Raw genomic sequence first — 18,337 nt, forward strand, 5'->3', positions numbered from 1 at the left:
ATTATATTATATTATATTATATTATATTATATTATATTATATTATATTATATTATATTATATTATATTATATTATATTATATTATATTATATTATATTATATTATATTATATTATATTATATTATATTATATTATATATTATATCGGAACCGGAAATGTTCACCATGAGCCTTCCAAATGCGATCTGTGGCCTTGTAGTAGCTTTCAGAAAAAATCCTCCTAAAATTGCTGAAATCTGTTAAGAAATTAATTTCAATTGTAAAGACTACAGCACTTATACGAACATATATTTGAAATTATACCTGTTCGCCTTGTGCCTTTCTTACTTGATGAATGATCTGGCGATCTAAGTCTAAGATTTTAGACATCGGTTTAGTTAGTTTAGTTATTTCTGAGAAAATTATGAAAAGGGCCAAAACAACGAATGTAAAATACTTTCTTTTTTAAGCCTGGCCTGAACACTGGCTGACTTTCGAAAGTTATCAGTAGAACCTTAATTCCAATTTGCTCTGACAACGTTTGATATTTGACCGAAGAACGAAGTGGCACCATGGACTCCGAATCAGCGAACCCTGTGAAAACCTGTGAAACGCCATTGAATCAGGTGTAACAGAATTCAGCATTCGTTTTATATAACAGAACATGAACATTCGATTTGAATTTGAGTGGGAATATCAAAAAGAAAGTTATGCGGAACCAAATTTAATGTTGAGAATGGGTGTTTTGGCAGTGTAAAGTGACGTCCCTGCTCAGTACTGTTTGGCAAATCATCATGAATAGGTTAGCTCCAGAACAAATCAAAGCATGTCTAATGATGATTTCTTGACATTATACCAAATACAAATTATAATACGAAGTGTTTGTGATTTATCCAAGAATTGCTAGCTTAAACCGATACATGAAACCACATTCACGTCTTCTAACTGCTATTAATCAATGTCTTCGATCCGGTGCTTTTCGCAAAGAAAAAACTAAATCTCAGTTGGTTTAAGTAGCATCTGTGGAAAACAGGGTCCGCCATTTAACATTTTTTTAACTAAAGGTTATTTCGACATTGGTAACCTTAATGTCACTTCTGATTTGACAGAAACTTAGTTTTATCCTTCCGCTGAACGAAAATGGTTGTGTATACGCTTGAGGAACGCGTGAAAATAGTGCAGTTTTACTTTGAAACTGGGCTTGCGATCAGCTTGAAAAAGACGCCGATTTTTGCAAAAAATCATCTTCTCGGATGAGGCACATTTTCATCTCGGCGGGTATGTTAATAAGCAAAATTGTCACATCTGGGGGACGGAAAACCCGCACGTTATTATGGAGAAGCCGATGCATCCTCAGAGAGTGACGGTTTGGTGCGGATTTTGGTCTGGCGGCATCATTGGGCCATTTTTCTTCGAAAATGAGGCAAGAGCCGCCGCCACGGTCAATGACCATGATTAGCGACTGTTTCTTCCCGTTACTTGAAGATCTATTCCCGGAACCATGATTAAAAATCATGAAATCATGAATCATGTCTATCATGAATAATAAATCATGATATCATGATCAAAACAATTGATATCATGAACAATAACACAACTTTCATGAAAATTTTCATGATGTCAAACATTTTGCTCATGAAATTTTATGAGAAGCCATGGTTCATAATTCCATAATTAAAAAATCATGGTACCGGCAAAAGATTTTTACCCGTGCACCCTTTGGTTCCAACAAGACGGCGCTCCGTGCCACACAGCCAACGCTACGATCGATCTTCTTCGCACAGTCTTCGAAGATCGAATTATCAGTCGAAATTCGGATGTCGTTTGGCCGCCTCGGAGCTGTGATTCGACGCCGTTAGACTATTATCTTTGGCGGGCTGTCAAAGATAAGTGTTATATGGACAAGTCAGAGACAATTCAAGCCTTGAAGGACAACATTCGTGCAGCCATAGCTGAAATAAAGTTGCATACAATCGAACAAGTACTAAAAAACTGGACCGACCGTATGGCGTACTGCAAGGCCAGTCGAGGCGGCCATTTGAATGAAATTATATTCCACAATTAACCGGAAGGTTTGTACTTTAATATGAAAAAATAAATTTTGAAATCGGATGAACCGTTTGTGTTTTATTGCGTATATAAAAAAGGTACATGGCGAACCCTGTGTTAGGAAAAAGTTTATACTAAGGTTTCTTTAAAGAAAAAAAACGCTCATTGCAGAGAACATGAGCAGGGAAGCAGATTTTTTTGTTACTACGAATATAGATTCTAAATAAAGCTAATTAATATTTTTGATAGCTAGATTTTCAATTGTTTCATGGGAATACTATTAAGTTAACATTTCTTGCGTTCAAACAAAATTAATCCTATTCCAAATGTTTCACTTAGATCTAATCTTACTGAAGCGTTTTAAATATTTTTGGGACTAATTTTGTTAATGATTAATAGAGGGTGGCGGTTCTCTTTTGAGTTTTTAATTGTCACCAGCAAGTTAAAATCACAAAATTTCGACTGTTTGAAATGTATTGAGATGTGTTTCGAAATATTGAAAATGAAAACTGAACGAGGGAACAATTAATTTATTTTTATTTTTTAATTGATATATCAGTTATCATGACTGGTTTACCATTCATCCATTATCTTGAACCAATTCGAATGTTTACATGAACCTCACTTGAAGGCCGCTCTCAACTGTAAGAGATATTTTGTTACTTCAAGAGATAAACTGACGGTAGTTAAACTGAGCTTCGGTAGAGAGAGAAACGAATGAAGGACGGGATGGTCCCGATTCATGCGAATGCGTGTGTTAGAATGTGAAATTTCCTGCAGTAGAGTGCTCGTCAGGGCTTATTCAGGAGTGTTCTAGTTCTAGATGCATAATTTATGTCAGTTTATGAAATTATAACAAAATAAACTGGCAGCCCCAGCAGCGTTCTATCTTTGTTTCAAATATAGAAAAAATAGAACGGCAATGTATACCAGTTTTAAATTTGACAGTAGAACTGGTCGAATAAATAAAACTAAAACGGATTGCTGGGCATACGTTTGTTTCAGTCTCATTTACATTATAGACCACCCATATGAATTTTGCAGCTGCTGAATTTGCTCTCAGTGTGTGCACATATTCGATTTCAATTGAATTGAATGAAGTTTTACAGCACTGTTTGTAGAAGTTGATTTCTCAAGATATTCATTTGAAATTTGGAACATATAAGGGATAAAACATAACATCTTGAAGTGGATTGAATATTTGAGTTTGTTTAATGTCGTTTTCGTTTTTAAATTACACTACACTGGTGTAGCGAAAGCTGCACTGAAACCGTTCGTTTTTACCAATTGCACGAAATCAGTGCTACACTTTTTCTGCACCGAAACCACTGGTGTAGCACTCATCAAAAGTTTGGTGTAGCTTTGTTCAATGGAATCGTTTATTGTAGTCAATGGTTACTGTTTATGTTTTCGTCATTTTTGTTCGTTTATTCATGCCTCAGTGTAGCACTGCACCGGTGTAGTGCAAATTAAAAACGAAAACGCCATAAATGAAAATAATAAAACTAACATAACCATAGCAACATTAACTAATTATGCCAGTTAGTAACATTTTCAGTAATTTATACTTGTCGAAGCTGATTATAAGAACGGGCTAGACTCACTTGTTGATTTGGTGAACAAAATATTGACGATCCGTTTGTATGGTACCTAGGGTAGTATTATTATTTGTATGTGATCATACCTATTAACACGTAAAGTTGTGTCTATTTTGATGTCAAACTTGATGAAATTAACTGCAAACATAACATACAAAGTAAGAAAAAATATTGTGATTTTACACCTTATATGATGCATATAAATGGAGCGTCGCTTACTACGCAAATTTACGTTCAAGAACATGTGAAATTGGGCGATTGGAGAATAACAACTGCTGCAACTTAAAACCGACAATGATTAGATCACAAAAATCGTCCGTTAAATGACTGAGCCAACAAAACAACTGCATAAGTGGTTAGAGAAGAGTGTAAACAACAGGACGCAGCCATAAAAATTGACAGATTCTGAACCATTGCGAAATGGCAGCGGTTTTTGGTTGCATCCATACTTTCTGGGACAGTCTTTAATATATAGGAGAAAATGAATAGCATGAAACTGGCATTAAAACCACCACTAGGTGGATTAAAACAGGTTTCGATTTGTATTGGATTCCTTAGAGTCATCATTATTGATATATGATATATTTGTTTGTATCGAAATACCTTGCATTTTAGCAAAATAAAACGGTTTTTATACCAAACACGGCACCACTGTCATCGCTCAAGCACCATATTCGCCAAATTTGGCACCTTTCGTTTTTTTCAGTTCCCGAAACTTATATTGTCCTTTCGTGGTAAGTGTTTTGAGTCGAATGAACCGATAAAAGAGAATTCGCTGAAGGAGCTGAGAGCCATACCTCAAAAAGTGTATGGAAGATTGGGTTGGTGTTGGCATATGGGTATCGCGGTATGTATTGAGTAGTTTCGGATGTATTGAGTAGTTTCGGATGATGAAATGATACTGCATTATTTTTTTTTATATAAAACTAATGTTTTTTATTGCATCTCTAGTGGTTTTCTTACAAAGAATTCCTTCATAATCTACGCAATAGTGTTTTTAATGTGTTTTATCTATTCTCTATTCCAACTATTTTCCTAAACGTAATTAAAATCATCTGCCATGTGGACTTTATTTACAACGTTGACACACTAATACACGCATTTCTTCTAAATAAAGCCCAGATGTGGAAGAAAAATCAGCAGAGAATGCCGAACATAAATTTCTCAATTAATTAACTATTCATGTTTTTTTTTCCTAGAACGGCTTTGCATAGATTTATCGATTTTTTTTTATTATCATACACACATCACTAACCAAAGTAAAAAATGAAATAAAGTGTTCGATGTTTTACATGATGTATAGAAGTACTTGTTTCGGTCAGTATTCCTTTATTGGTATAAGAAATAATTATCTAATTCTTGAGGGTTTAGGTAACTTAAAAAATTATTGCCACTGGTTACTCGTACTACCTTGAAGGTTGTTCGACTGGTTTGTTTTCGTTTCAGATTTTACTGGAGAACTGGCGTCTACGGTGAGCTGATTTCATCGTTTTGACTAGATTGTTGTGGTTATGGTGGTGGTGTAAGTGTCTAATTATCGGAATCTGGTCTTCTTTCTACTGGATCAAGTAAACTTAAATTTACAGTACTACATAATTATACGGTTGCTGGGTGATGTGTGTTAGTGCTAAGAGTTACCTGCTCCTGATATGCGAAGAGTTTTCTTCTTAAACCTTCGCTATAGAAAATTATTCTAATCCTATAAAAAATCTTATTCAGCACCTAAAAGTTCATCACCATCTTTCCCTCGATCACAACTAGTACAAAAAACTGCTGACGACGAATGGAGAACGACTTGTGACCTTATATAGCGGTCCAGCATCAATTCTCCTAACCTCATACATCTCAATTGATCACATCTAGAACTGTCCACTGGTATTTACAAGTACACTTTGCATCATGTTTCCCGAAGCTCCTTTCAGCACGAAATAGGTCATCATTGATCTTTCGTCCTAGGGAGCAGTGTTCACCAATTCCTAAGAAACAAGTCTTTTGAACCCGGCCCGATCATGACCGAGTTTAAGTTCTTCATAAAGCGATGGATTAACTTCGGTTGCCATTGGTACAACAGAATTGTCCTGGTTGAGACCGGTGGTGGCAGTTCCGTTGGCCGAATGCAGAGACTCCTGCCGCCAGTCGGTAGTGGATTGCCCGGAAACAGCAGGGATCTGAAACGACAATACGAAATATGATTGGAAGTGAATTTTTGGGCCATTGATATATGTAGTAAATAAAACTGGTAGATTCTAGGCACATCTGTTCAACAATTACCTGCACATGTTCCACATTCATCTCTCGGAGGTAGCTGGGATTTTCGAAAGCCACCCCTCCGTTGGCCTGTTTCTGACCAAACTTTCGCTTCTTCATAATCACCAGCGCTGCAATAGCCAGCACGATTGCCAGAATACCGGCAATGATTCCACTTACCACACCGGCATTCGATGCTTGCGAAGCCGATGTGATATGATTATCGCCTAGAGTGAATCGCAGCGGTTCCGATAGGATCGATGCTCCGAAATGATTTCCGGCTTTGATCACCAATTCGTACATGACGTTTGGTTTCAGTCCTTCGAGTTTGGTGCTGGTTTCCTTAGCGTCAAGTCGGCTTGTTCCGAGTCCACTGATAACGTTGGAGAAGTTATCCGTCACCGGTTCCATATCGTGCCAAAACAACCGGTATCCTTCGACAGTGTGAGGATTTTTGGTTGGGGGATCCCATCTGAAAATGGAAGAATATATTTTAATCTAACGCCAAAACAAAAATCCTCTAAAGCATTCACTTGATGATGGCTTCCTCATCATTCAAAATCTGGACTTGAAGATTCTGGGGCGGACCCGGTAGACGTTCTCGATTTTCCTGGAAGCACCCGACAATTGTTCGCGTATGCTGCAATGCACATATTCCGGGGGGATTGATTGGCTCTCCTCGGCACCAATTTAGGCAGCGTCTAGGAATATCCTTCGAAGCGCAACATCCACGATGATCCGACCCATCAGCGGCACACTTCATCAGTTTGTCGAAGTCCACCAGACATTCCGGACGATCGATGACACTCTCAATGTCGATGTAGAACGAACATGCGCTCATACAGGCCGATGAAACATTTTGTGCTACACAGCATTCGGATATGTTGGAAGCGGCCGCTGTGTTACGAATCCGCACTGAAACGGCGCGGGTTGATGAACCGAGAGCGTTTTCTGCGTGGCAGAAATAATCACCGACTTCCTGGCCTGTCAGTTTGTTAATAGTCAGGGTCATAGTGTAAAGCGAGGAGTCCTACAAATGGAACTTAGCTGTAAAACCAATTTTAATACGTCTGAAGGAATGACACTTACGTCTACATCATTTCTCATTGACATATCGAAATTACCCCCTTGAATAACTGGAACACGACCATCGTGATCTCGCCAGAACATCGTTTTTGGAATCGGTCTTGCTCGAACCGTACATTTCAGATCGACTGATTCACCGACAGATGCTACCGTGATTCCCGAAGCTTGTATCCGAGGAGCAACTAGAAGTAATATTTCAGCATTCCGTGATTTGACTAAAGTAATGAGGTGGATAGAAACTTACAACTGATGTTCACTTTTTTGGAGGCCTGCATCGGAATTCCGTATCCGTTGTCGGCGTAACACGATATGTGTTCCATATCGATGGTTACGTTGTGAATGACTGTGATCATGTGCCGTGAGGTGTCCTGTCGTACCAAGTGCCCACCAACATAAAGTGAGATCGTTGGGGCAGGATTTCCCAAGGCAAGACACAGAATTGTCATCGAACCACCTTCTGAGATAATATCCGAAGGGTGCACTGTTGGAGGCTGTTTGGGGAATGATTTTGAATTTTAGGCTTTTTAAAATTAAACATTCAAAGTTTACTCACGTCAACAAAAGCTGGAAGTGCTGGGTCCGTCCAAGCAACTAATGTCTCGGACGGTAGACTAGTTCCTTTAGCGCCCAAGGCTACCACATATACGATGTGTTGAGTATTCGGTTGCAGGTTTGAAATTCGGACCCACAACAGTCTGGTATCGATGACCGTGAAATTATTAGCCACCTTGTGAATCACCCTGTATGTGATGGTTTCATGAGGATGTGAGAATTCAGGCGGCTGCCACGCTACTGTTATCCAGGTGGCGCTGTGAGATGACACGGAAAGTGAATGTGGAGGAGAAGGAGCACCGTACACGGTACTGGCAGCGTCCGTTCGTGAAGTGTTGATCAGTAGCATGGAAGATGGGAGAGATGACCCATGCAGCCCTCGAGCGATAACGGTTATTCTGTAGAGACCCTTCGGTTCTAGGTTAGTTAGTTCGATGTCAGTTTCTGTCGTGTTTACTTCCTACGGAACGGTAAGAATGACTTGTAGTTCGTGTACTCCAACAAAATACTGATATACTTACATTATCCAGTTTAATGATGGTTTCGTACATGGTCATGTTATCGACCTTTCCATACTGAACAACATAATCAGAGGCCTGTGTATCCGTATTATTCGGATCAACTTCCGATGGAACCCAGGCAAGCGAAATGCTAGTATTCGTAACCGAGGTGACATGTAGATCTTCCACCGGAGATGGGATGTGACCGATTCCTTCCTCAAAGCACTGGATGATGTTTCCGGCGTATGGCAAACAGTCAGCCGGAGACTGTGTGATTACCCCACGGCACAGTGACTGACATTTGGGCGGAACGGCTCGACGAGCGCAACAGGAAGAGTGATCGCGACCACCGGCGCTACAGCGAACAATAGTTCCAATTTGTCCTCTGCAGCTATTTCCCAGTTTTTGCAGATCCGACATTCTCACGTCATAACTACAGAGCGGAGCACACTGCGGCAGTAATCCAGAAGCGTGACAGCAAGACGAGATATTGTATGCAGGAGTCACCGGTTCAATTTGAGTCTGTCGAAAACAATGCAAACAATTAACTAAATGTTCGGAAATCCTGTTTTCGAATGCACTACTTCTCTTTTAGTTTGGAACACCAGCCGCGGAGAGGGTCCGCCCTTTCCATGGGCATTCGCTGCAACTACAAAAGCTTCGTAATATTGTCCCGCTTCCAGATCTTCAATGATGACTGGTGATTGATCCTTCTCCATAACGCTGTATTCTTCACCACTACCCAGTCGCCTGTAGTGCAGATGGTAGGATGTTACCGTATCCGGAAGAATTTTAGGTGGTTTCCATTCGAGTACCACAAAATGTGACGCAATCAGCGGTGCCTTCAACTTCGATGGGGGACCCGACAGTACACCGTAGCCCTGAAGCAGGCAGCTGCTATAGTCGGACATGTACTGAAGACACTTGAAATAGTTGAAATTGATAGCTTTTACTGTGCCGGAACAGAATGCCAAACATCCGTCCGCAATTCCACGTGATTTACAGCACGAAGTGTGATCTATTTTGTTAGCCAAACAGCCGAATGTGATATTAGCCCAGGGAGCACAAACCATCAGATCCGGGACCTCGGTGAAATCAGCTTTTACCGGATCGCACATTTTATCCAAACAGGTCCGGTGGGTAACGCCATTCTTTATGCAGCAACCGCGAACGTCTGTTGGAGCAGTTGGGTGCAGGAAAAAAGGAAATTATTTTCAGTAAAGCTTTTCGAATTGAAATGTTCTTCTGACAGAAAGCACGAAGAGTTGTGGGCGCAGTGGTATTCACAAGAGAAACAGTATTGCAAGAGGAATAAAAAAGCCGGAAGAATTTCTCCGCTATAATCCTCTAGAAATTACGGTGCAGCAAACCTTTCGCTGCCTTTGATGTTTCTGCCCCAGTTGCTCCGGATGAGCATCAGACATAAAGTATGTTGCAGAAGATGCCGTCCTCCTATTACTATCGAGAAAAAAAAAGAAAATAAAAAACGCTGAAAACCGGAAATGGCGGTCGTTTTTTCGATAGAGGAAAGGCTGAGGATTACATTGTTCAAGTTCAAGAGCTTCATGATTTGTGCCTTTCGGTGGTAGACCGGGTGTAGGAGTTGGGGCCCAGTCGGATGAAAATCCTTTCTGAACGTATTAAAGCTCGGCTGATGGGGCATTGTACGTGACAGAACGTTTGTGTATTTTCATATCCCCGAACAATCAGTTACGAGTGGATAACGATTACAGTTGGGTAAAATCGGAAGTGTATGGTGTGGTGTGATGCGTTCATGGATATCCATTCAGTTTGTTTGAATGAGCTCGTGAATAGTAACATCTGCTTTAATTTTGAAGATCCTTGAAATCCTTGAAATTGTTCGTAGTTCCAATTTTAATAATTTCATACTGCATGACGAGATTACCATAACGAAGTTTAGGAATTATATCTGTAATATTTTAGTACGTGAATATTTCGGAACTAAATATTCAAAATTCGGAACTAAGTCAAACACTAAGAATCCTTCCAGGTCGAGGCTGGAATCGCCAAACCGGGCAATTTCAAGAAGGGTTAAATTTTGTTCATGCCTCTCAATTCTCGTTTGATTGAAATGGAAGCTCCTCTTACCCTCCCCAAAAAAAAAGGATGACAACGAGAAACAATAACAAAAATAATAATTCTTGTTCACAAAAAATGGCTCATTCGGCCACGTGAAGCTTGTAAGCGAATAGGCCAGAATAATTTTTTTATCGAATTAAAAAAAATTTAACATGTTAATTCTTTCAAAATATTTAATGTATTAAAAATACTTTGAATTTTGAGAATTATTTGTTCACTCTTCCGATTCTGGAATCGTTCTGTATTTTTAGTAATAAATTATTAATTGTTGGACACATTAAAGGGCTACGGTTACATATTTTTTTTATTTTTTAAGTTTTTGTCAACAAAATTAGCACTATTGAAGTTCTATTACAAGGAAACGCATGGTGGATAGCTACTAGCACCTAGCACCATGCGTTTCCATTTAATATAGGTTCAATGGAAACGCATGGTTGATTGTTAATTTAACATTAAGGCCTGAGGACGGCGGGTCGCGTAGAGATTTTGAATTCTCTTTACGTCTGTGTGTTTAAGAACTTTGCTGAGTCGATTTCATTTCTCTCCTCTCCTTTTTCCGAACGCTACCAGGAAATTGAAGCGGACAAAACGGCGGACGTGTACTAATCGTACTAAATCGTACTAAATTATCTAGACTTCGTCACCATAGATTTACGATATACGTCTTCAAAGTCGAGATAATCGATGAGCAAGTAGTGGTATGCCATTCAAAAATGTTCGTTTTAAACGTACTTTTCTCAGTTCTTGAAGAAAAAATGAAACCGATGCATTTTGATGCGTTCGAAAATGATTTATTCACTACTAAAAATCTGAAGATTGAATTATGTTTCAAAATTTATTGCAAGAAATAATTTTCAATGCAATAAATACAAGATCAGATTGTTTAGAATCCTTGATGGAATCACGATCGACTTGCTTCGATTCCGATGAAACTTCGCACATGTCGGTATGACAAAACATTGCCCAGTGGGGAAAAAACGGTCAAAAACGCGACTTTGCTCAATAATTTTATGAAAACCTAAGCAAGTATTTTCAAAGTTAGTATTTCTTAGGCAAATTTTTCCGTATAATCGATTTATGATAGTTATCCGCAAAATTCACTATCCTGTCCGTTTTCTCCCAATTCCTCTTTTTTTCTGACTTTATTTCGAAAACTAACTGTGAAACTCTGGAAAAAATTCAATTCGACCATTCGGAAGGTATTCATGACATGCTCATAAGTTAGATAAATGCATTGTTTTTAATCAGATGGACCGCAAATAACTGTATTCTGTTTTACCTCCAGTTATCTTCTTCCATGAATTTACAGAAAAAAAAGTTCTAATGATCGGTGTTTGGACCAATTTTGGTTAAACAAGACCAAGCTTCGTGCTACATCGTTTTACCCCAATTTGCCCACAAATAAAATTTTATGTTGAGTTCAGATGTACAATCCCGAAGCAGATCCAATATGACGTACCAATATTGGTTCATATTACGTACAAAACATCTGTAATATAATTAAACACAATGGGAATGACAATATTAGCCTGTTCAACCCGTTTTACCCCAATTTATATCATAAGTTGTATTTCTGGCTAAACTTTACTTGGCATACCGAAAGCAGACTGATTACGGTTGATGAAAATCGATTGATATTACGAAGAAAGACAGACCTAAGATTACAAATGAATTCAGACATAAGATTACAAACGAATTCAATGACCGCACGAATCTTGTTATACCGTTTTACCCCAATTTATTTTATAAGTCGCATTTCTGGTTAAACTTTCTTTCGCATACCGAAAGCAGGCTGATTGCGGTTGATGAACATCGATTGACATTACGAAGAAAGGCCTAACTATAGGAGAAATGAAATGATGTCCAAGGATTTCGATGATTACTAATAAAAATTTCAAATAATTTCCGAATTCTATACATTCCGAAATAATTCTAAGTTTGTGAAATTTGAATTTTAATATTCTATCGATTATAGTTGATGTCGCTTAGGATCGCGGAAAATTTAAGATATATGTTTTTGTTCTTAATTGCTTGTAAAACAAAAATCAAGCAATGTATTATTTTTTAATTGTAGTTGGTTTCTTTTTCCATGGGTTAGTATATAAAATTCATATAATTTCACGATCTATTTCTAAAAAAAAATTATTTAAAATTTATTTTATCAGTAAAATTCAAATTTTACGTCTCTATGAAATAGATGAAATTAACACGGATTGCAATATATTCACTTTGATTTGCAGAAACGTTGGAACGTAATATATATCGGAAATTCCACCGACTTTTCTGAGATTCTACGGAAAACCTAGAACAAAATCAAAATTTTAGTAGTTATCAATTGCGTTTGGGTTGTGCATAAAAATTGTTTAGATTTCTTGACCAGTACAAGAATATAACTATTTTTAGAGTTTAGGTATATTTACCAAATTTTTTAAGATTGTTAGTAAAATCCAAGTTTCAGTTTTTGTGAAAAAATATGCAAGAATAATAGTTGTGCGAAAATTGTAGCTGGTATCACTAGCAATCGAATGATGTGTAAATCATATTTACGATTATTGCAAACAGTCTCCTCTTTTCTGAGGTCATCTATCTACAGTTTCTATTATAACTTTGAGTAGACAACCCTATCTTTCGTTTTTTCCAGTGCATTTTATTTCTGGAAGTAGTAACTTTCCAATGACGAACAAATTTCAAAAATCGGTTGACTAACAACAAAGTTATGACTCGGTAAAGTTGAAGAGTTCAATATTTTCTATTCAACGTCGAAGCCAAAGGAAATAAAATAGGGAAGCAGATAGGGCATATTGGGCGCGTGAAAAAAAACCCGGAACGGGAAAAATCAAAATCATTGGTTTTCCTTTACCAATCGTCTGCTACAAAGTTTTTGAATCAATCTACGAACTTCACAAAATTCGAGGGTGTAAAATTTTATGAGATTCGCTGGAAAACAGCTGAGCTATGACAGCTCGAAGTTACCGTTCCAACGTTTTTCCAGGCTTGGTGTTTCGAGTGTTAACAATCTATAGTTTGTTGGATAGCTGTTTTCGTGTGAAATCTTAGTTTTAAAACATATTCTGTTTTCAAGGTCAATTGTAAAGCGTACCTTTGACAATTCGGCTCTGGAAAGTGGATACGGACGACCACTGGGAATTGATGTACATTTCTATTCTGGAAAACTGATCCTTACTCACCTGGCAGTACGGGAACGACGGCCACACTGGTCTGCTTGCTACCACCACCGTTCTCCAAAGTCAACGCTCGTATCCGGACACTGGGCAGGCTGGACCCTAAATCGTTGTGAGCACTCACAGTGACCGTGTACATCGTAAACGGTTCCAGATTGCTGAGAATAGCCGAGTATTGATCGGCCGATACTTGAATACTTATTAAACTATCTTTGGTGGCATTTGCCAGGAAATCCTGATCAAAAGAGTGTAACTTAGTTGCGTTGATTTGGTAGTATTTGACTGTTTTGGACAATTGTTCCGGTGGAGACCAACTAATTTGTAGAGATCGTTCTGTCAATGGTTCAACAAAGACGGATTGTGGTACGGAGGGTAATTTCTTAATGTTATCCAGTATACATTGAAGTCCGGGAAGGGTGTGTTGTACACAGGACACACGCGATTTCAGCAGATCCGTGAATGGAGTATACTCTCCTCGACACATGTCCTGACAGAGATCCGGTATTCCCTTTTCCACACAGCAAGGTACGTGGTTTCGACCATCTGCCATACACTTCACAATGTTGGGAAAGTCTTTTTCGCACTGTTCTGGTTCTACCCCGGTGTTCCCTTCCAGAATGTTGTGCAGTACACAAAATCCCAAACACGCCTCGCTGACGTTGGTTGACTGACAGCAACCGGTAAAGTCATGACTGAGTCGTGGACTTCCAAGGGGAGTGACTTCATCATCTTCCTCATCGTCCTGCTCATTGGAGTTGCGCTGCTTGCTCTCGGCTAACGTCGTTGTTTCAGATGCTGCTGTCAGCTCAGTTATGTTCGATTTCTTCGACTTTTTAACTGTGAGATGAGAAAAATGTTTAGTTGTTATTTAAAAACAAAACATTAATTTCATTATTTATTTGAAGCCAGTGCTCGAGGAATACCCATAAGTTTAATATTTTTTTAAATATTTGATTAGAAAAGTGAGAGAGGAGATAATCATGGTGTACATTGAAATCAACTGGCAAAGAGAAACTGTCCATTTCTAATAGTTGGTGATATCAAAATCATCAAATTGATTATAAATTTCTAACCTGTTAATGGTGTCTATCCCAAAAACATAACTTTATCCTGATTGAATCAATTGTATATATATAGTTTCAGAATTTGCTTGTATCAAATACTTTAAACACAGTCTTCTCAAACGTAGCGGAAGATCTATGTACACATCTGGTGGACTCCGAGTGTAAAACGATTCGAAACTTGCGAATTCTATGTGTCAGAGCTCGAGGGATGCAAATATGCTGTTAGGAAAAGTTTTTGTTGGTCCCACTTGAAAGTACATCACGAAGATGTCTTCACCGCCCACATGTCCTCGTTTACCAGAACCAGGACGTACCAGGGACTGACGGCAACGACATTCCGTTTCGATAGCACTTCGCGTGGAGGAAAAGTTCAACTATGTTCGTAAATTTTCCCTAAGCATAGTCAATGTCTTTCTTGTTGTCACCTGCAGCCACAGGGATATGGATCGCGAGTTGGCTGCACATGTACGAGTTTCCACTGCCATACATTCCGGGTATCCTTCGTGGGGACAGAGGGTTTCGTGCACGGCTGAGCAGTGGAAAGTAATAATTACCTCGCAGGGGATGGAAACTTCGTACCACCGGATCGCTATTCACTTCGCACACGTAAACATCGGAATCGTTTAGACGGGCGTCTTTAATTAGCAGTACCCAAACGTCGCCGCCCAGGGGGGTTCTGCCGTTGGGAGCTGAAAAACAGAGAGAATTATGTAGGAAAAGGTGTAACACATATGTATCGCTACTAGATATAGGAACAGACAGAGAGACAGAGAGAGAGAGGTGGAGCGATGGAGTAAAGAGGAAGTACCTAAAGACAATGAGGAAAGTTAGTTTGGAATTAACTGCTAGCGGTTTCTGGCGTAGCGAGGGATTTCAGTAGAGCGGTGAAGAAGGATGTTTGTTTCTAGTTTTCACCCGCTATTGTGTTGCTATTCGCAACGGTAGCTACAAATTAAGCTAGGTTAATTCGGAAGATAACTCTTAGTGCGGTTTGAGTTTCAATCGTTTGTTCTCTGGAGGAAAAGTTTTTTGATATTCTATGTTTTTATTTGCAAAGTTGCGTGTTGCTTCGCTGTGACACGCTGAACTGCGATGCAACTTTTAACGATGGTTTTCGGTGAAAGAGTTTATCAGAACAAAAAGATTATTATGATCAGAAATAAAATTTGCTTTAACCATTAGAAGTTGCTTGAGTAATGAGAACAATGAGATACTTACACAAAATGTTAGAAGTGTCAGAAGAAAGCGAACGCGATGTTTTGAATTTAATTTTGATACAAGAAAACCCTTACAAAGCAATACTCTCTATCATTTTTCATAGGTCGTGTAAGCACAAATATTCTTCACATATTCATACTTCCGAGCACGTTTTATTTTGCACAGTCAATGACACTGTCAAATTTGTTGAACTTTTCATGACAATGCAATTGGAATAATTCTATCACATTTTCTGCATATTCTTTGTTATTTTCGAGAAAGGAATATTTATGACGAAGATTTCGATTTAGTGTGTTTTTGTTTGAGAGCAGACACTTTTCTTTTGTCTTAAATCAACAATGGTTAGAAATTGCTGTGACGCGCTTTAAACAATAATTAACAATGAAAGGACCATGATGAAAAAAGAAAGAAAAAATTTATTTGACATTTCCAATTGTCCTGTTTATGTGACATTTCCAATTGTCCTGTTAACTAATTTGATTAACATGAAACATTATTACTAATTTATGGGGCACCCACAAAAGGGCACTAAAAGTGTACAAAACATTTATGAACGAAAAATTGGAATTTATTAAGTAAATTACAACCATAAAAATTGGTATATATTAAAAAAATAAAGCCATCAATCAAAATAAAAATTATCAAAAAAAATCAAAACCCTGATATTTTAAATTTAATTCTTTTGGTTCATTTTGAAATTATTGAGAAAAAAATCAAATTCTTTTTTCAGTGGATATTTTTTTAGAGTGCCTAACTGATTCCCTACAACTTCTTCCTGGACGCCATTTTTGTACGATGAACGGTTTTTCGAATTACAACGAGAAGAACTTGATCATTTGCATGCACCCGTAAAGTGTTTAAGCTGTAACTTCTTCATTTTTCAAAAAGCACGGATGGGATAGCCATCAATCTGTAGGTTTTAATAATAGCTTTAAAATGTAAATCATCAAAAAAAATTAAAACCCTGATTTTTTTTATTTAACTTTTTCGGATTATTTTGTAATTATTTTTTCAGTATATATTTTTTTAGAGTGCTCAATCGATTCCCTACAACTTCTTCCTGAACGCCATTTTTGTACAATTAACGGTTTCCGAGTTACAACGATTTGAAAAAGGCAATTTTTGTGGAATGCAAAATTACATACGCCCATTTTAAAAATCAGTCATGAGTCGGATTGACCTCTCCATCGGTTCAAAACTTATGGTTTGCCATACTGAAGCCATGAGCAAAGTTTCATCCAAATCGGAGAAGGTCGATTCTGATTTTGTCACTTTTTCGTCTACTCATTCCTGGAAATGCTCAGAGTGTTTATAACAGTTCGGCTGAAAAGTTCGTATCGTTTAATAGAAACACATATTTTTTTGCCAAAATTCCTTTTTATTATTCAACATAATTGCCATCAGAGGCGATACAGCAATTATAGCGATCTTCCAACTTTTCGATACCATTTTTGTAGTACGATTTGTCCTTTGCCTCAAATAGGCCTCAATTTCAGCGATTACCTCTTCATTGCTTCTAAATTTGTACCAGCGAGCATTCTCTTGAGGTCTGAGAACAGGAAAAAGTCACTGGGGGCCAAATCTGGAGAATACGGTGGATGAGGGAGCAATTCGAAGCCCAATTCGTTCAATTCCAGCATGGTTTTTATCGACTTGTGACACGGTGCATTGTCTTGATGAAACAAAACTTTTTTCTTCTTCAAATGAGGCCGGTTTTTTTGAAATTTCGTCCTTCAAACGCTATAATAACGCTATATAATAGTCACTGTTGATGGTTTTTCCCTTTTCAAGGTAGTCGATGAAAATTATACCATGCGAATCCCAAAATACAGACGCCATAACCTTACCGGCCGATTGTTGAGTCTTTCCACGCTTTGGGTTCGGTTCATCGCGTGCAGTCCACTCAGCTGACTGTCGATTGGACTCCGGAGTGAAGTCCATTGTTATATATCGACGAAAAAAATCGGTTTTATTTCGATATAACAGCTCCAAACACTGCTCAGAATCATCAATTCGTTGTTGTTTTTGATCGATTGTGAGCTCACGCGGCACCCATTTTGCACAAAACTTTCTCATTCCAAATATTCGTGAATAATATGTCCAACACGTTCCTTTGATATCTTTAGGGTTTCAGCTATCTCGGTCAACTTCACTTTACGGTCATTGAAAATCATTTTGTGGATTTTTTTCACGTTTTCATCGGTAACAGCCTCTTTTGGACGTCCACTGCGTTCATCGTCTTCGGTGCTCATATGACCAGTACGAAATTTTGCAAACCACTTACGAATTGTTGCTTCGCCCGGTGCAGACTCTGGATAACACTCATCAAGCCATTTTTTGGTATCGGCGGCACTTTTTTTCATCAAAAAGTAGTGTTTCATCAACACACGAAATTCCATTTTTTCCATTTTTTTCACAATAACAAAAGTAGCTTCACTCAAAATGTTATATCTCACAAACTAATAATCATACAGCTGTCAAATTTATACACGTATCATTTGAAGGTTGGTACTAACTGAAAATGGTATGGATTTAATTCTAGTGGCGCCCTCTCATAGAAACGATACGAACTTTTCAGCCGATCTGTTAGGTCATAGATGTTTTTTTTCAGGATTGTTAGATGCAGATATCATTAATTTCCAGAAATTTCGATAAAATTTTATTGGATTTCTGGGATGTTTCACAAGTTTCCTTGGATTGTTATTTGAAAAATCCTGGAAATTTCGAATTTGTTCTATCGGTGTTAAAGATGAACAACTTTAT

At 38.1% G+C, this 18,337-nt stretch overlaps 1 protein-coding gene across 4 annotated transcripts in view; it reads right to left on the reverse strand.

Annotated features, from left to right (window-relative positions):
- Positions 1–4,540: 4,540 nt before the first annotated feature.
- Positions 4,541–18,337, reverse strand: part of LOC131436812 (Ig-like and fibronectin type-III domain-containing protein 1) — a 380,038-nt gene continuing 366,241 nt past the window's right edge. For all 4 annotated transcript variants that reach the window (XM_058605742.1, XM_058605740.1, XM_058605739.1 and 1 more), the window contains 10 exons: positions 14,911–15,045; positions 13,299–14,129; positions 8,595–9,184; positions 8,032–8,532; positions 7,512–7,970; positions 7,203–7,449; positions 6,962–7,140; positions 6,406–6,902; positions 5,897–6,344; positions 4,541–5,793 (listed from right to left, as the gene is read on the reverse strand). In XM_058605742.1, the coding sequence (XP_058461725.1) occupies positions 5,602–5,793; positions 5,897–6,344; positions 6,406–6,902; positions 6,962–7,140; positions 7,203–7,449; positions 7,512–7,970; positions 8,032–8,532; positions 8,595–9,184; positions 13,299–14,129; positions 14,911–15,045 (4,079 nt within the window). In that variant the 3' untranslated portion in view covers positions 4,541–5,601. The remainder of the gene's footprint in view (positions 5,794–5,896; positions 6,345–6,405; positions 6,903–6,961; positions 7,141–7,202; positions 7,450–7,511; positions 7,971–8,031; positions 8,533–8,594; positions 9,185–13,298; positions 14,130–14,910; positions 15,046–18,337) is intronic.

Source organism: Malaya genurostris, chromosome 3 (assembly GCF_030247185.1).
Source record: "Malaya genurostris strain Urasoe2022 chromosome 3, Malgen_1.1, whole genome shotgun sequence".
Classification (NCBI taxonomy): Eukaryota; Metazoa; Arthropoda; class Insecta; order Diptera; family Culicidae; genus Malaya; species Malaya genurostris.